We start from the raw sequence: 20,200 nt of genomic DNA, 5'->3' as shown, positions 1-20,200 counted from the left end.
TGATTGTACTGGGATGGTGATGTGCAACTGCCTGTAGCCGGGCGCCGATAGAGATGGCCAGCCGGCGCCGCATCTGTGAAGAATGAGAAGGGGGGACAAGGGAATTAACATCTGTTGACATTTGCATTCGTGACACCCAGGGCCGTATTTAGGGGAGGGCAACCGGGGCGAAAGCCCCGGGGCCTCCACAAACAGAGGGCCCCCACAATAGAGACTTCGGAAAAAAAAATCTTTCAAATTTCACAAGTACACACTAGTAAACATCTTTTCCTTTGATATTCTTTTTTCGCTGTTTTATCTTTACCTACAGTACTTTGTACATACATGATTATATTATTGTTAAATATTAACAGAAATATTCATTAACACTGAAATTTAATTTCATATAATTCTTGTCTGCGATCATATTTATGTATGTTTTTTAAATACTAAGAGAATCTACTTGATTTCACAATTATTTATTTATTGGAAAACTCGACTGAAAAAAATTGTTCATTTTATTTGTAAAATAATTTGGGGCCAGGGGCCTCCGCTCCTCTGTTGCCCCGAGGCCTCCAGACCTCTAAATCCGGCCCTGTGACACCCATCATGCTATGCCTGTGTTGTTTGTTTACTGGGATGTTTCTAATTTTTAAACCCACACAACTATCCTTTAACATCTGATCAGCTTTGTCGAAGTGTGTTAGTCAGTGCTCTGGTATGTCAGCTCCCGATGTGAGCCGAGTGAGCTCGTGTGTGCAGGCGGCACGCAGATCCAGTTCAGCTACGCGGCGGGCAGCGGGCCGATGAGCGTGAACGCGGAGGCTCCCTACAAGCTGTCCGACAACAACTGGCACTCTGTGTCACTGGAGCGCAACAGGTCGGTGCGGGGGCATGCTCTAAATTTAAATAACATTAAATATTTTTAAAATGGATTTAATTTTTTTATCATCAGAAATGAGTATATTATTGTAAACAACTCAACAGTTTTCTAATTTGGATCTGACTAAAGAGTAATGGCTAAGAATAGAATCAATATTTGAAACATAGGATGTTATGACTTTGATTAATGCTAGAGTTCTTCAGGGAAGGGGGTACAAGGGAGTTGACTTGGAGATGAAAAAAACAATTTGGAGTCCAATATGATACCAAAATCTTTAACGCTGGAGGATATTGTGATTTGGTTGTTGCAATTTCCTAGTGAAGAAAATAATTGTGGAATTAGCTTTATTAAGAGAAACAAAATTGTAAGTTCACACCATTTTTCAATTTCAGTAAATTCACTTTGAAGGAGCTAACAATCATTTATGAAATTAATCTCTCTGTAAATCTTAAGGTAATTAGCAAACAATGAATATGTGGAATGGTTAAGAACCAGGATTATGTCATTTATAATTATTTATTTTATATATATATTTATATAATAGTAAGGGAAATAGCGTACCTCCTTGAGGAACTCGAGAACTATCAGAATATAAAGAATTTTGGTTGTTTATTGCCTGCTAGTGACCAGTGTTGTCAGCAGAAAGCTGAGGGGGACACGAGTGTAGTGACGAGAGCAGAGCATCAGCGATGCTTGTGTGATGTGCAGGAAAGGCTCGCGCGTCGTGATCGACAGTGCGCACAAGACGGAGATACGCGAGCCGCCCGGCCCAGTGCGCGCCCTCAGACTCACCTCCAAACTGATTGTCGGTCAGTATTCAACTATGTGCCTTTCATTTACAAAATATCAGCATCTCTGAAGAAGTGACCATATTTACCCGAATCAGACCCACGTGCAAGATGTCCGTAGCTCATTCAGCAACAGCAGGTTAACCAACCTGGAGCTTGAGGACACTTGAGCTAAGCAGTGTTGTCAAGTTTTAAATAAGTCGTGCACCGTGCTTTTTCAACTCTCATTTTATGAAAAATTATGTTTAGGTTATTCGGGGAAATATGGTAATTATCTCTTAAATCAAGGGTTTAAGTTTATCAGATGTCTCACAATATTAAATTCTTGTAAACAGTACAGTGTTTTGGAACTACTATTTTAATGACAGTGTCAGTAAGTGGAGAAATATCTTTTGTATACTTTTTGATTGATTTAAATCACCATATTTGCATGAAAACCTTTATAGTACCGTATTTACTCGCATATAGGTCGCAGCAATTTTACCAGATTTGATGGGGAAAAAATGAAGTGCGACCTATATGTGAAGAAATTTTTTTTTTAATTTTTGAGGAATTTTTTTTTGCAATATTTTGCTCTAAAATGTGAAAAAAAAGTTTATATATGTATAGGCAAATTTATTTACAATGTACACACACAGCGAAACCCCTTATTTACGTTACCGTTATTTCCTTTTTCCTGTTATTTGCATTATATTCTTCAGGTCCCGTTTAGTTCCCATTTAGTCCAATACAATACTTTCACGCAAATTACTACTCAAAAATCGAATCCATCCTGCTATTTACATCACGTAACAACAATAAACAACCAGATAATACCGTGGGTACTTTAAGAGTAGATAAGATTAACTAGTAGGCCTAAAAACTTCGTGAAAAACGTAACGTTTATAGTCGGCAATGAACATTTTAAATCGCAAAATATACATATTTTATAACATGAAAAGGTGCTTTCATTTCTAAACAGGTAATAATTTAAGCCTAAGCGTGTAAAAGTCCAAGTAATTATAGCAGGAGACAATCTAAAATGCACGAGGGAAAAACGTAAACTCACGAATGTGTGAACGTGGCTGATTGTTAATTTCTGATACTGTATTTATGTCACAACTTAGCCGAAATACTGGTATGAAACAAACTTCACAAGATAAAATGAGCGGAGTCTTGGTAATTGTTTTATACGTATTTTATAATTTCGGAAGTATTATACAGTTGACGCATATTTTTTAAATTAACAATTTATTTCTGGGGATCGTAATTAATTAATTATTGGTATCAAGACATCAAGATGGACGTAAACTTGAACATGTCACGGCAGCGAGAAAACTGGTGCGTATACCAATAAACTGGTATTAGAACTGGTCAAAACTGGTACACGGGAGGTGGAGCTTATGTTTTTTTCCGCTAAGCTCGCATCTATTGGCTGGCTGCTGATGCAAGGTCACGAGTCTGGGCGGAGCGTTGAGTGAGTTTTACTGTGCATGCGCAGCTCAGCGAACAAAGAGAGCCAGCAGGCGCACCGTAACAGCAGCTGATCGAGTACAATGACCTTCCTCCGCGCACGGCCCGGTAATGAATTACCGGTGTGACCTATATGGGGGGAATCTTAAATACCAAATTCAAGACCTCAAATTATGGGTGCGACCTATCTGCGATAGCGACATTTATGCGAGTAAATACGGTAGTCAAATACGTATTGGTAAGGCTCAAGACCTTTAAATAATAATAATAATAATAATAATAATAATAATAATAATAATACCACAAACAATATTATAGCAGCTTAAATTCATGGGCAGGTGTTTACGAAAAAACATGGTTACAGATTACAGAAACTGTATTCAGCAACTTTGTATATATTAACTTTCAGTGATGTGTCGCTCCCAGCCCTTGGCTGTACCGGTTCTGCTCTATTTAACCGCCACCGAGAACCATAAATACAATCCTGGTGCCTCGGGAAAACGAAACAACCAAACCTTTCCCGGTAAAAATACAGTAGACTTACAGTGGTAAAACACTGTTGTAGGAAACACTGTTCATTTAAGTCCCTGTGACAAGTGAGAGGAGTTTGTAAATCTTAGAGAATTACAGTTGCAACGTCCTGACCCTTTATCTTTTCACCTGGCTACAGGGACTATCATTTCAACAAAAGTATAACTGTGAATTAAATAACTTGTTGATTAACATACTTTTAAAAATCTTATATTAAAAATAATCTACCATGATTTGTAGTGTCTACTATTTAATCCACATTTTATCATTACAACATTTTTGCCGCTAAATAAATTGTGTGTTTGTGTATGTGTATATCCTCATTTTGTAGACCACTGTTAACTTGAGGGTAACATCCCTTGCCCATTATTTTATATGTATACACATATCTTGCAATTGCTTCGTGTCAGGCTACTGCCATATTGGTTTTTATTACTGTATACTTTTTATAATTTCCTTAGAATATTGTCAAGAGAGATTTACATTTTTATCAATTTTTTATTGGTTGTTGTATTATGGTAAAGTGGGATGCTGATAGATCAACTTCAACAAATATGCACACTAATTATTAATTTAGGATATACTGTAAGTTTAGTGTTACTGGAAATTTTATGGTGGTTAATCTAAAACTGAGAATCGGAAAAAATTAAATTTACATATCACTGGTAATTTTATACGTAGATGCTGTTACGTTGTTTTTATTTGTTTGGCCTGTGGCACCAGTGTGTGTGTTGGGCAGGGGCCATGTGCAAGCAGCAGGAGGTGACTGTGACTGTGTTTGGGCAGGTGCGTCGGTGGAGTTCCGCGACGGCTTCGTGGGCTGCATCCGGGCCCTGCTGCTGAACGGCATGCCCGTGGACCTGAGGCGGCACGCGGCGCGGGGGCTCTACGGTAAGGCCTGCAGGGTCGCTCGCGGAGGCGCTGGCTCGTTGCTGGCTGGAGAGGCTGAGGGGTAGGGATGTGCAAATCCTTGATTTTCATTTCGGTTCGAATCCAATTCGAATCCCTGGCAATATTTGAGATATGAATCCGATTCCGAATATTAAGCACAAAATAATTAAAAATAACTGATTAATTTAGAAATACAGTAGAATACCGGTACAACGTACCTCATTATAAAGTATATTTCACTTTAACGTATTTTTTTTAAGTCCCCGCCAAAAATCGTATCTTCACCATGCAAAATGGTTTCAGTTTAAAGTATCATATTTTCACTATAACGTATAAATTCTACTCGTAGCGTGGCATTACTACACCAAAATTTACTTAAACTGGTAAATAAATTTCCAGCTAAATGATTAATGTTGTAGAACAAACATACACAAATACCACCACAACGTATTATCTAACCTCTAAACCCTGAAAACAAAGTTACAAACAGTTGCGCGCACTACCATAGATTATACCATACGTAGTATGCGACGTGAGCAACACAACACCATTCGATACATCGAAACATGGAATTTTGAGAGTAGTATTAATTATTTAGACAATAGTGTTATGCTACGCTAATATACTGTTTGACGTCTGTGCCGGGATATTTTATTGTTATTGTTGAGTTTATTTTCAGGTTACGTTATTTAGACACCGCATTGTATTTGTGCTGCAAAATGAGATAAATGCAGATAAAAAGAAACGAAAGCAATTCACGCTTAAGGAAAAAGTGGAAATACTCAGAGAACTAGACAAAGGAAAAAAGCAAGTCGCAGTTGCGAAGACATAATATGAGATAGAACATTTAGTTCAACAGAGCATCATTCAAGCTCAAAAACAAACTGAAATAACACATTTTTTAAAAGTAACTAAACTTAAATTATACATACACACCAATGTTTAAACTGAAGTCAGATGTTGGCTAAAAAATAATGTATCTTACAATATCGCTATTTTTGTATTTTTTAATTTTTTTTTTTTCTCTTCGTAAAGATGATATGTATGTATGTTTCAGTACTAAGTACTTTCAGTACTAAGTACAAAAACTTGAGGTCCCTGTAAGTACTTAGTACTGAGATTCCACTGTAATGTGTGTTCTCTTTTTTCTAACTGTAACTACTGGCAGTTATTTATTACACTGAGATTGAAATGTTTATAATTATGTAAACTTAATAATAAACACTTTAAAATATGAAAACCAAAACCTATTCAATTCTCCAACTCAATCGTAATAAACTGCACGCCACAGGGATATCTCAAGTTTTATAAACGTTTCAGCAAACAAAACAATTTTTTCTCCAATAAATAGCCAAGATATTTTTTTCTTGTAGGTATGTAATTGTTTTTAGTTTATAGTTTGCTATTAGAGCTGGGCCGATGCCGATCCCCGATCGTAGTAATCGGCCGATTTTGTTAATTTTGCCGATCATAATGATCGGCAAAACGTAGCCGATTATTTGAGCCGATCATTGGTCTCCTACTGCAAACTTATAACATTGAATAATTACCTATACCTAACAACGTTCCATGTTTGTTTACGGTACTTTTCGGGAAGAAAATTTGATTATTCATTGAAAAATAATACAATTTAATAATTTAAAACTAACCACACACGAAAAAAAATATACCAATAAAGTAAACAAATACCGTAAGTTTTATAACAGTTACATACCTAAGTATCAATTTCCACGGTTATTTACGGTACTTTCGGTAAAATAATTTTCCATTATACTATTTGCAAAGTTATTTATCATTTACGAACCGAAAACTATGTATTTGTTTACCATTTACGGTTAATATTACCGGAATGGCGAATGGCGACTGTTGTTTAGGTTGGTTATGTGACGCCAGAGATTAGAGTGACGGGCGTCACGCGACGGAATTAGTACGGATTAATGGCGCTAGTAGTCTCGTGGTTAGTAAACAACTACTCTTCGGGAACTCATCTATTTAGTTTTTTCTCGCTAAATATGGCCTATTGAAAGTTTTGTTTAGAGAAATTAATATTCTTATCCTGTTTAGCGGGAAATAGAGCTTAACTTTCTTTTGTATAAAAACCTGGTTGATGAAAAGTTTTGTTTCCCACAGTAGAACATCGTTAATCCGTGACGCGCTAATACGGGAATCGGATAATCCGGGACGATTTAAAAGTGCAGAAAAAAAAGAGAAGCAAAATTGTCAGCGCTTAAAATTAACGTCACGCGGGCCGGCGGCCGGCAAACACTGCAACGCTGTTTGTACAGACCCTTTGTGTCGCCCCCCTTTCAGCTGTCACATTTGTCACTCTTTAAACTTGAGGGGGATGTCCTGACTTCTGCTTCCCGTTTTCCGTTTGTTCGAATGTTGTTTCACGTGCTGCAGAGTTACTTTCCGCCCGCCAACGCACGGCAGGCGCCTGGCGAGTGACGTGTCTGGCTGGCATTCGGTTGATCGATGGGGTGGAGGGGGGGTGGGGAGCTACCCAAAATTTATGTGTACAAGGTCAGCACGATCTTATCTTTCTCTCTTCGGCTGTTGTAAATAACCGTGAACTAAGCTAGGCAGTGCCGTATTTTTTTAAGCCGAGACAACAATTCGAAGGCGGCCCTTGCCGTTAAACGATTATCCGGGTTTATTTATTTATTTATTTTTTACAGAATTTCAATTATCTCCTGGCATCGGCGGGTCCCAATGAACACGTATAATTGGGAGTTTACTATTTTTGTCCATCTGCTGCCAAGGCGCAGTAAGCCTCGGGAGATGTTACGTCACATGACCTTGGCCTTAACCCAGCTGCAAGCTGGTGTCTGAGAAGCTTGACAAGACCTTCCGGGCTTACCTGTATAATTGCTAGTCCGTGAAATTTATAATGTCATGATTTTTAAGTAATCATGTCAATGAAAAGTAGTTTTGTCTGGGAATATTTCACCGTTTATAGTGATCAGTCAAAAGCAACGTGTAATCAGAGGTACTTGAAAGGCTCTAATCGGCTCAGAAGATCGGCAAGATCGGCAGCAGATGATCGGCATCGACATGATCGGCAAAATAGGTGATCGGCCCAGCTCTGTTTGCTATACGACGAAATTCGTAATTATAGTTTTAAGCTCTCGAAATCTTGAGATTTTTTTAATGTCACTGTGTAAATTATTTAATTTACATATCTTTCTTTGATACATCATGTTATAAATACTTACGTAATAGTAGCCTAATTTTATTTTTCACTGCTAGTATTTTTGAGCCGTATTAAATTAATTTATAGCTTTTGTGAATATTCGTAATACTGTTCGAATCCATGTACGTACAACGATTCTGGGTTCGAGTAATTGTGGATTCGAACCGTACCCGAAAATATCGGGTACTCGCACATTCCTACTGAGGGGGCGTGCTGGCTGTGCAGGGGTGAACGAGGGCTGCCAAGGCAAGTGCGAGAGCAGCCCGTGCCTCAACAACGGCACGTGCCACGAGGGCTACGACAGCTACACCTGCGATTGTCGCTGGACCGCCTTCAAGGGACCCATCTGTGCGGACGGTGAGTCCTCGTTCAAACCTCCCCGAGTTCTTTGTGGAAACTTGTGTGAAAAAAATTTTCTTAATGTGTTCGTGATTTGTTGGTGTTGAAGTTACCTTCTGACTTCTATTTTATGTCCTTATAGTGACTCTGAATGTGCTGTGCTTGCCATTTGTCGTGGACCTAAAGATTAAAAAAAAAATGAGGAAATCTGAAATTGTATTACGGGAGGAAAGAACGCTGTCGCAGAAAAGTCGTATACATGACTGGAGGAAAAATTTTATTTGAAAGGGGAGGATTAGTTGTGTGTGCTAGTCAGCAGTTCCTAATTTTTTTTGTTCATAATTTTTTTTAACAGAGCGTTAATTTTAATCATTCCTGGCCGAGTAATTAATTATGCTTCACTTCAGTAAACAAAACAGCTGTGGATGCTAGCCATTTTTTAATCTGAACACTTTTTTTTCCCTGCATCAGAATAAACATGTTATCATTCACAGTCAATTCATGCCATAAATAAAATATTTGCTCCCTGATAATTTATGAGACATGTATTTACATAAATTTTTTGATTGATTTGATACTTTTAATCAGGCCTGTGTACAGTTCCCCAATTTTTGGGGTTCAGTTTTTATTCCTTCAAAATACCTGACTCTGAACCTACTCTTTAAATTTTCTGCTTCGGTTCCGGGTCCCCCCCCCCCCCCCCCTCCACTCATTTCTGTTTCCGTGGGTAGTGATATGTTTATCATGCACGAAAGGTAACTGAAACATTATTTAAATGTGACCAACATCTCTCGATGCAATAACAAAAAATGTACGTCCCAGAGGACATCTAAAATGAATTTGGGGAGGTAGACACTGAAAGATGCCATCTAAGTTCATTAATTATTAGGCCATAATTTCTTCGGTTATATTTTGTCTATGTTAAAGCATATGTATTAAAATATAATTTCTGAAGTCATAGCGAGGGCTGTTTCAAATGTTTTCACGTGTGATCTTTGCTTTAACAAAGATGAAATTTCAAATATTAACAAATCAAATTGTGGCACAAACATTGTTCAAACAATATGGTGTGTTTCAGTTCCTCACATATATTGGTGGTACTGTTTATAACACAAACATTAAAACTATACACTATAAGGATCAAATTACATTTTAATAGAAAGAAAACTACACTAGAGTCCCGTTATAGCAAGGTGTCACGGTTCCGGGTTTGATCCTCGGATCCTTGCTATCACCGTGTCCTCGCTATAACCGAATTCGACAGATTTTGGCCCCCAAAAAATAAAAATTAACCGAGAATAGCATAAATATTGTGTTTGAACCTGTATAATTAAAAAACAACAGGTTTTATTAACGAAATCTTAATTTCTGTGAGCAGATGTGTGAATTCTCTTTAAAACGATACCCCACAAGTACGGATGCAATCACCGATTGCGTCAAAATAACCAGAATACCCTACCACGCCACGTAAGTATAGCATCTCAGCCCGCAATCGATTACTCTGCTTGGCCCACGGCCGACGCATCATTGTGCTGCTATCTATTGTCGACGCGGGCGTCTGCTGGCGGCCATGTTGGTTCAGGATGTAGCAAACAGGTGGCGCTAGTGTAGCGCGACGATTCCTTACAAAAAAACAGGAGTGCGGCAACGCACGTACGCCTCAAACGAAATAGTCACTGGAAAACTATACTTTTTTCATTTAAAGAAAACTGTAAACTTTTTTAGAAAATAAATTTGGGATTAAACTCAAACCATCAGATACCCCAACAACTGACCGAAACAAAACAAGAAAACTGTCCTAGCGATTCGGAAATAAATACGGTAGTGCCTACTATTTGTCAGAGTAAAATAAATAACGTGACGTGTTTGTAAACGTGTGACGACAAATAATTCCAAACAAGTTTATAAATATTTGTGTATTATTAACACGATCAATTAGCAACAAGTATAAAGACGGCTCTAACTTTTTTGCCCTAACATAGTTATAAACAATGTTATTATTCGTTAATGAAAATGTCCCAACAAATTAATTAAGAGCATTTATACTTTTTTTAAAAAAAGTGTGCATTGTTATGTTTAATGGCGGGAAAAAATAAATTTTGCCTATTTTCTAAATAATAAGAAATGCGTACAAGTATATGTATATTCAAAGGCTTGGTTTATTCCAGTGGAGCATACCTTGGCCTTGAAGCCAAGCGGAAGTTTGATAAAAGAAAGAAAGGACGGGATTCTATTTTTAAAACCACGCACTTAGGTGGCGACTGCAAGGCTGAAGAATGTGACAGGTGTCAACGGCAAGATGTCTAGTGGCGAGCGAGAGCGGTAAAGATAAAGCAGACAAATAACCAAGGCGCGCTTCACGTGATCACACCGTAAATTCCTCAAAAAGACCTCGTTATAGCCGCGTTCTCGCTATTACCGTGCTCGCTATATCGGGATTCTACTGTATATGAGTGTCAAAAATTATTGAATCAGAATATTAGAATGTATCTTTGCCATGTCAGAAATATGATCCCAGCAACTGGCCTACCTATTTATTTCAAACTATGTGATTAGTTTAAAAAAGACTTAAAAATTAAAGTTTTAGAATAAAAAGGCTTGTATGTTGTAATTTTTTGGTTAGCCATGTAGTGCAAATGCAAAAAACTTTAAAATCAATATGTGCAAAAGAGTATTCTGCTTTATCTACTTAGATTTTCTATTTTTTAAAAAGGGAACATTATTTTTAATTATATCAGTTTTGTTGCTTTTAACCTGTTGTGTGTATTTCAGAAATTGGCGTGAATCTGCGGCCGAGCTCCATGATCAAGTATGACTTCTCCGGCAGCTGGAGGTCAACGATTGCCGAGAACATACGAGTGGGGTTCACCACCACGAATCCCAAAGGATTTCTTCTAGGATTCTCCTCGAACATTTCTGGGGAGTACTTGACCATCATGATCTCAAACAGCGGTACGTTGCGAACCCGACACCCTGACCGTGTTCACACTGCCGGTTGGCGCGCTGCTCACTTGCTCGTTCCACGTGTTGCAGGCCACCTGAGAGTTGTCTTCGACTTTGGCTTCGAAAGGCAGGAAGTTATTTTCCCCAACAAGCATTTTGGTTTGGGACAGTACCACGACGTGCGCATCAGGAGGAAGGACTCTGGGTCCACGTTGGTCATGGTGGTGCGTATTAGTGTCCGCCGCTTGCTCGCAGATCCACGAATCATCTGGTAGAGGTCTTTAGAGGCGATGAGGGGAGAAGTGATGTGGCGGACTGCATTGGTGGGAGAAACTGGAGCACACTCAGAAATATCACTGGCTGGTGGTAACTCCACCATGGATGGATGCATGCGAGTGTGCTGATCACTCAACCACACTGCCCTGAGACAGCTGTTGTACAAATAGCTGTAGACCTTGTTTATGGCAATGGTTTTTTTTACTCTAAAAATAGTTTTAAAATAGCTTTATTTTTTTAAGTAAAAAAATTAAAAAACATCATTTTTCAGAAAATAAAAAAAACATACATACAGTAGAACCTCATTTTTACGTACCCGTGATATACGAATTCCCGCGATTAACGTATTTTTTTACATGCACTTTCAATTTCCCTATACTAATAATGCATTCTATTCCCGCCGTGTGCAAAAGCATTTCCCACTGTTTACGTAGAATTAGTGCTGTATTTCGTGGCAAACCATCGGAAAATTTAGAGAAATCAATAAATTCTCAAAAAGAATAGCGTGAAGTTTAATAAAATTATTAAGTGTTACTGCATGAGTGTATGGTCACCACAGCTTCGTTCGCCATTGTAAACAACTTACTTTTTTTTTAGTGCCACGTGCTATTGTACACCATACGGCCATGAACCAAACGTATGGTGACATAAACATGAAAATTAATAAGTACTTTTCTTAGTGTTCCCCTTTAATCTTAAATGTATTATGCATGAAAATAAAGGTGAAAACTCACATTTTAAATACACAAAAGAGCGGATTACTGTTCCATTATTAAAATACGTTTCAAGCAACGTACGAGTTTTCTATAAATATGGCGTCATCGTGCATATTCGGCGATGTTCATTTTAACACATTAGAAACATTCTGAAAAGTCAAATGACTGCAATGAATATCCAAACAATGCAATGGCAATTTAACTTCTGTTCCTCAACGTAAACATTTATATTGATGGTGGTAGCTATCGTTTTATAGTATTATTTCTCAAAAAAATCTGAAATTAATAAAACTCTAACACGTAATTAAATACAAAGTTCAAAAATCAATTGTTACAAAATTTCAGCACCAAGTGGCTATATCAAGATGCTTCAACATTCTCATCTCTTACACAAGAACAGCAAATTTCATGTTTAACTTTCGGAAATAATGAATAACTGCGATATTGGCTATATTAATAATTTTAATTATGTTGTGATAGTGAAGTTATAGTTAATATATAAAAACTTAACCGTCTCTGACATATTATTTAGTGTGGTATATATTTTCTTATTGTTTCCCATAGTGAGATGATAAAAAAAATTTGAACATTTCCCTCATTTTGCATTTTCCCGGTTTTTACATAATTTTTTCTTGGTCCCTTGAAATATGTAAAAATGAGGTTCTACTGTAATTCTTGCATACTTTTTTTTAATAGATATTTAGTCCAATTGTTGCAGGGTTTAGGTGAATAAATAATGGTAACAACACAAATAACCTTAAATTAAGAAGTGAATTATAAAACATGTCATGCTCATTTGATGTCATCTGAAATGATTTTAATTTAATTCATCTTTAAATGTAAGTTTATTTATTTGTTTATTTATTATTACTGCTACATGGAGTGGCATATGTACATTAAAACTCTGTTACTTATTTAAAAGCTCCATAGAAGTATCTTACTAATCAGCTTAACTACTTAAAAGGGTTGAATTATTGTAATGATAAAGGATTATAGGTCAAGCTTAAAACTATTTTAATATTTAATATAGTTAATATATTTATCAAAAACCTTATTAAGTTGAAGAAAATTAGTGTTTCTTTGTATTTACAATTTTAAAGGCAATTGGTGTACCCATATATTTTTTTGAAGCAAATTTTTTTTATTGAAATTAAATTTTTATTTTGGCTATTGTACACTGATTAAATTACATTGTGTCTACATAAATCTGTAGACAAATTTACCTGGCTTTTCCATGAAAATTACAAGTTTCCCTGAAAAATTTTTAAAAAATAATTTACCTATTTTATTAATATTCGAAGGAAAAAAATAGACAGTTCCTATAGTTGTACTAGTGCAAACAAAACCTCGCTTACGCCATCTTACAGTGAGCACTACTGTGCTCTTAAACACCATGTGAATATAAACAGCCTGTTCCAAGTCCGGGTGATGGCATGCAGGAGCATGACATGTTCCCTCAAGTTACCATCAGTGGAGTTTCCGTGACTCTTCCAGGTTTTAAAGTAAATTCCCTGACCTCCTGTGACCAATTTCAACTTCCCAAACCTTCCAGAATGTGGACACCCTGAATTGTGATTGATGTAATAGGGTAACTTGTGTGATGGTTGATGTGGTTGATGACCGAGTGCTTGAAGGCCCTCCCTCGTGGTTGTGCGTGGACACATAGTAGAAGACTTTGACCGGGTTGCAAGAGTGCTTGCTGAATGTGCCTCAGGTGGACAACTACGAAGCTCAAGAGTTCAAGTTCAACATCAAAGCCTCGGCGGACGCCCAGTTCAACAACATCCAGTACATGTACATCGGCAGGAACGAGTCGATGAAGGAGGGCTTCATCGGCTGTGTTTCCAGGGTCGAGTTTGATGACATCTACCCTCTGAAGCTGCTGTTCCAGGAGGATGGGCCGTCTAACGTCAAGTCTCTGGGCAGTAAGTTCCCTAACCCGTCACGGGGTTGAACCTTCTGAAACATGCATGCTTGTAGTGTGAACCTGTTCAGTAGGCCTGTGTGAATATTAGAATATTCGAATAAGAATATGAATAGTTTATTATTCATATTTTATTTGACCTTGAATACTAACCCTTTGAAATAACGAATATTCGTTTCTTATATATATTTGACGTAGTATACCTTGGTGAGTTTGTTGTGTACCATCATTTAATGTTGAAGTTTTTATTTGTGCGATTTAAATAATTATGGTGGTTACTTCTTTAATGGTCATCAGAATGAAGTGTATGTGTGTTGTGGTGTGGTGTTGAAGTACATGGTTGTTGACCTTTATTTTTTTTTTTTTTTTTTCCCACTGATGGTGCGTGTTATGAAAGAAATAAAAATTAATGTTTTCAAGTTTTAAAATCACAAATATGATAGGTTTTTAATTGTTTATGCAATTTTTCCTATACCGCTAATCGAGACATTCGGGTTGTGGGAGGGGGGGGGGGGGGAGGAACCTTTGAAACTTGTTGGATGCTTGAAACATCACTTATTGTTAATGTTCTTGACTTTGGAATCCCATCATAACATAAAAATGGGTATTTATAATGCACAAATCACTTAACCTCAACAGTGAATGTTGGTATAAAATAAACTCACAAGGTGTGCTATATAAAATATTCATAAGCAAAAAATTATTCGTTATTTCAAAGTTTTAATATTTGAGGTCAAATCGAATTCAGATAGTATATTATTTGTATTGAAAAATTCTATATTCGCACAGGCCTAAAATACTAAGTCGTATAAGACATGGCACATAATTACTAGTTTTGGAGAATACGCCTTATTGTATTCCAATCAATGTGGCAGCAGCTGGCTGTTCCTTTGATTGTTATCACATCACTGTGTAATCATTTATACTATATTTGAATACTTTACTACAATGGCATCGACTATCAATTTCTGTAGTTACCTTGCATGTTGTTACAATGAGAATACAAACCAACTCTGTATTATCAGATATTAAATATATGCTTAAACTAGTTTTGTCATGAGGGAGCTTCAAATGACATATCAACATATCAGGTGTTTTGTAATACGCAAACGAGTTAACACTGAACATCTTATTCTTGTAGTAAGAGATTTTGGATTAACCAATATCGTATTAACGAGGTTTCGCTGTACCGTGCGACAGTTATGCAGTAAAATACCGGCACTGTAAATTAGTGATTTGCATCTTAAATAAATAAAAATGAGCACAATTAAGATCACACAAAGCTATGAGCTGACAGTGACTGTGCACGCGTCCGCAGGTCCCCTGACCGAGGACTTCTGTGGCGTGGAGCCGGTGACCCACCCTCCCGACAGCGTGGAGACGAGACCTCCGCTGATCCTGGACGAGGACAAGCTCCGAGCCATCTACGACCGCACCCACACCAACTCCGCCGTGCTCGGAGGTACGTGTCCCCACAGTGGCCCGTGCGTCGCGCCGTCTCCGGTGGCGAGAGGGCGGGTCGTGAAGGGTCGGCTGCTGTGTCGCAGGGGTGCTGGCGGTGGTGTTCCTGGCCCTGGTGATCATCGCCATCCTGGTGGGGCGCTACCTGGCGCGGCACAAGGGCGAGTACCTCACGCAGGAGGACAAGGGTGCGGACAACGTGTCGGACCCCGACACGGCGGTCGTGCGCTCTGCGACCGGCCACCAGGTGCAGAAGAAGCGCGAGTGGTTCATATGATACAGCGGCACACACGGTGCGGATGCATGGCGAGGCCTTTACTCCGCCCACATCTGCATATGTTAGGTGAACAAGCATTGGAATTAGAACTGCAGTAAAAATGTTAGCGATGGAGGGGCCCAGTGCTTGACCAGAAAGGACTCGAAAGTGACGACCAAAGTCGAGCGCGGAACACCGTCACGGTAGCATCCTTGCAGCTTACTTAGCAGCACATCAAGATAAATTTTAACTAATGCAGTTTCAAACATTGAAGAAACCATTAGGCTACAGGGAGTGATGATTGCAGAGACATTCGAGGTTAACACACGTCTAAATATGATCCTATACGAGAAGGAAACCTACTCTAACAGCAATTAGTAAAGTGATAGAAATTTTGCATTCAATTAGTGGGGGCATGCTAAATTTGCACCATACAACTTATGATCCATTCATACAGGTAAATAATGAGGAGGGCTTGCAATGTAGCTATAGCCAAATGCTGCCAAGATTTGCGGGTCTCTACACTGTGGAACACTGTTCAATAGTTGCTCGAGTTACAGAGACGGCACTGTCGAAGACTGGGCTATGGATGCCATAAGACAGTGTAGCCTGGCATAAATTATTTGTGGCATTAGAAGTTTGAATGTGAGGAACAAATGCTGTGTAGGACATAATTTTTAGTTGTAGTTCACTCATTCAAGTGTAATTATTTTGCAGTAAATGGGTTTGGGTCGTTTTGGTGTAAAAGTAAGACAACTACTCACTAAACATAAATGAGAACATGCAATTTAGTTTGAAAATGAGAGTAGCACATGTACAAAGGCTGGAAACGTACTAGTTGGTATGTGTTCTAAATGGAATTTCAAATAGAGATTTTAATAAAATGACTTGGGTAGATTCGGTGCTCTAAACCAACACTTGACCAAAGAATTATATCATCTCTTTGTGGTCTTGCTTTCTACAGACTCAGTACCTTAATTTTTACTGCCTGCCCTGCAAGTCCAAGAGGTTATTATAACTAAACTAGGGTATCTTAGCCATATTAAGGGGCCTACCCATTCAGGGGTCTATTGTGTTAGTGAGGTGGGATGATAAGTGTGATGTTCACTGGTATTTCTAGTGTGGTATCATCTCTAAGCACAAGGTTTTGAACTGGTATGCAATCTTCTGTTTTTGGGTTGTAAATTGAGTGGTACCATAACATTATATGGCAGACAAATGAAGATTAAGGTGTAATGCAAGGCTTTCATGTCTAGAAATTATTCTGAACTACCTATCCCCTCCCCCTCAACACATTCTTAAATGCTTTTCGTAAACACACACACACACACACTCACTTACGATATCTTGAGCACTTTTTAAGTTGTACTGTTTTTCCTGAAGCTGCACACCTATGTGTACCCAGGTATGCAGGTCCCTTATAAATCTTAATGCTTCCCACAAACAAAATTCTCAATTCGCAGGAACTTTGATATTATCAGGTACTTAATCGATGTATGAATCTTAATGTTAGGACCGGTCTTGAGACACACCTACTTCATGCAGTTCAACCGACTTTGGTTTCCCAAGGTCTAACCTCGCCCAATCATTTCAGACCACATTACATTTAAAACAAGCTTAGTTGGGAAAATAAAATAAAACTCAAATTCTTCAAACTGCTACCTCAAACATTGTGCTCTAGAGTAGGTATACTGTGTCCAGGCAGTAACTTCAATTGCTGACAAGAGTGATAGCTAGGGACAAGATTTAGTGGTTTTATTTTTATAAATTAATTTTTAATCATAAAGATAGATAGTGTGATTTTGAGACATTATTTCACCCAACTATTGACATTTTAATTAGCATATGGTACACTTTTACAATATAATTAATTATATTTCATGAGCAGAACTAATTCAAATAAAATTAAACTGGCAAGCAGTGGTGGAATTAGAGCGTAAAATATGCACTGTAATAAACGACTGCTCAAGTAATAAATAGGTGTTAACCAGTGCCCACCCAGAAGTCAATCCTGGGTCCGCCCAGCGGTAAGTGATTGAGTGTTTGTAATCTAAACAGAGCAGATGTTAGAAATGTAATAATGAGTTACTGATAGGTTTGAAACTCAAAGTAAAATTGATTTATTTTTTCAATGTATTTAGATACAATTTGGTACAAACTTCATGCTGACAAAATTAACTTCATTGAATTTAATATGTCAAAACTTGAATTTTTGTGATTTAAGTTTTGCAAGAATTTTGAATTTTGTTTAATTATAGTGTATTAACTGGTGCAATTTCTGTGTTTAATAGTGCACGGATGTGCTTTTGGTTGTTTGTTTTTATTTATCACAATTCACCATATAATCTTGTCCCTAGTGACAGCCTGGCATTTTGTCATTGTGGAAATTATACAAACCAGTTATCTTGTTAATCCATTACCATTTGGATGAAAGAGTGAGTTATGAAATACTGTAGTTTGTGCATGTAACATTACCAGCTTGAAATGTGAGAACCATTCAATACCCATTATGAAGTTAACAATTTTTTGTAAGCATTAGGCAATGTTATTAGTTTTGATTATTTTGTCATGTAAACTGATATTAAGGCAGCTATTTTGCTAATATTATTCCAAAGTAAATTGCTAGTATTATTTGTTAATTTGCCATATCACATCCGTCCTTTCGTTGATATTGATTTACTGTGATTATAATTTACTAATATATTTTATTTCCTTGATTTAATTATATGTATGTTTTAAATTTATACCATGTGTATTTTTGTTAGATATTAATTTGTATAAGTTAACGCAAAAGAGACTTGGCATACTTATCAAAAATAAATACTACACAATGGAATCTGGCTCAAGGAGCAATCTGATCAGTCACACATAGTGACAAAATTGTATCTGTATAGTTTGTACATGTATATGATTTAAAGGTGTGTCGATATCTTATGCTAGTTTTTACAATTTTTAGCTGTATGTCTTTATAGTAGTAATAGCTTATTATTATTGTACACATTCCATTTAAAATGATTTTTTTAAATAAACACATAGGAAGTTAGTTGTCGTTGACATTTATGTTTGTAATAAAGCGAATAAAATTTATTTTCAGCCAACTATATATTTTCACTGAACCTGCCCAAAAAGAAAGTTGCCATTAGTAAAGGCTGCTATTATAATTTTTGAGTGGAAATCAAAGTACATCTGATATTTACTTCACACCACACATTAAATGTATCACAAAATTAGTAGTATTGAACACAGCACAAAAGTTATTTATATAAATAAAAATATATAAAATCTCCACAAGATTGTTTTGGATTTGACACATGTTGCATCTGAATATGTGTATGTTTTTATAACCTATGTTACACCTGTGACAGGTCAAAAGATTGGCAAATATCTAGATTTTATTTTTATTGGTTTAGTGATATACAGGATAAATAGATATAGGTATATAGAGATGCTTTGTATGTGTGTACCTACTTCAAACACATGAACAAAAAAAATTATCATTGTGGGGCATTAGCTAGTTTTAATAAATTTGTGTACGTATCTCCAGTTAATTGACAAAATGAACACAATTACTTTCAAACAATTGTTTGCATCTAGAAACAAGTTAAATTTTTGGAAATTCAGCACTGCCAAATGCTTTTCGAAAATATTTCTACCTTCATGAAACAAGCATCACCGAATGTGCATGAAGACACCATATTTTCAGGAATTTGTGTTGGTTTATTTACCTATTTTAATAAGGGCTCGTGTCTGTTTAAGTAAAAACTGCATTTAACGACTCATTTCGTGCTTAATACACGAGAGACCATCTTGTTTCAACATATTTTTTTGTGCTCGCGTCACAAATGTTTTAGTTTATATCAGGGATGGGATTTTCGAATCTTGGATTCGTCGAATATACCGAATCCTATGGATTCGAGGTTGGATTCGAGGTGGGTTTTTAAGAGTTTTAGGTAGTAATTGAAAATTGTAGTGCTGGGTGAAGTTCGAAAATTTCGAACCGAACCGAACCGAACCGAACCCTTACGTTCGGTTCGTAACCTCTTAAAATATATTCGAAAAACCGAACGTTCGTTTAAAAAAATTATGTTTTTCTAATTTTCTAGCCCCCATTTGATAGCATTCACAAAACAGCACAATAAAAATTCCATTACTTGTAATATTCCGACTTTTATCGCATAATCATCGCCTCAACAGTTTCAAGCGCAGACAAAATAAAAATTATTAATCGTCGCATAGCATTTTTTCATATAGGCGCGCTTTGTTTTTTGTTTACTTTAGAGAATTTTGTATGCATTTCTCGTACTACGTACAGTAGAACCCCGATTTTGCGAACACGGATTTAACGAAAACAGCGATTTAACGTAAAGGTTTTCAGGAACCAACAAAAATCAGCAATTTATTAAAATAATAATATAGATTTCCAAAAAATGCAAGTAAATAGTAATGGAATCTTATTAAAAAATACACTCTGTGGTGTCAGTAATAGAATGGAGGTACTATACATTAATATGTGCCTTTGCATCATCTGTCCAAATACGAAAAAATTAAAAAAGTTGTTCAAATTGCTT

At 37.0% G+C, this 20,200-nt stretch overlaps 1 protein-coding gene across 1 annotated transcript in view; it reads left to right on the top strand.

The window, feature by feature from the left end:
• Positions 1-18,861, top strand: part of LOC134528443 (neurexin-4) — a 51,087-nt gene extending 32,226 nt beyond the window's left edge. The window contains exons 17-25 of the mRNA XM_063362055.1: positions 742-859; positions 1,571-1,671; positions 4,420-4,524; positions 7,943-8,074; positions 10,829-11,008; positions 11,090-11,223; positions 13,706-13,916; positions 15,234-15,377; positions 15,463-18,861. Coding sequence (XP_063218125.1) covers positions 742-859; positions 1,571-1,671; positions 4,420-4,524; positions 7,943-8,074; positions 10,829-11,008; positions 11,090-11,223; positions 13,706-13,916; positions 15,234-15,377; positions 15,463-15,653 — 1,316 coding nt within the window. The 3' untranslated portion in view covers positions 15,654-18,861. The remainder of the gene's footprint in view (positions 1-741; positions 860-1,570; positions 1,672-4,419; positions 4,525-7,942; positions 8,075-10,828; positions 11,009-11,089; positions 11,224-13,705; positions 13,917-15,233; positions 15,378-15,462) is intronic.
• Positions 18,862-20,200: the final 1,339 nt, after the last annotated feature.

Source organism: Bacillus rossius, chromosome 1 (genome assembly GCF_032445375.1).
Source record: "Bacillus rossius redtenbacheri isolate Brsri chromosome 1, Brsri_v3, whole genome shotgun sequence".
Classification (NCBI taxonomy): domain Eukaryota; kingdom Metazoa; phylum Arthropoda; class Insecta; order Phasmatodea; family Bacillidae; genus Bacillus; species Bacillus rossius.
Note: the sequence above shows the minus strand (reverse complement) of the source record. Positions and strands in the feature narration are given on the sequence as shown.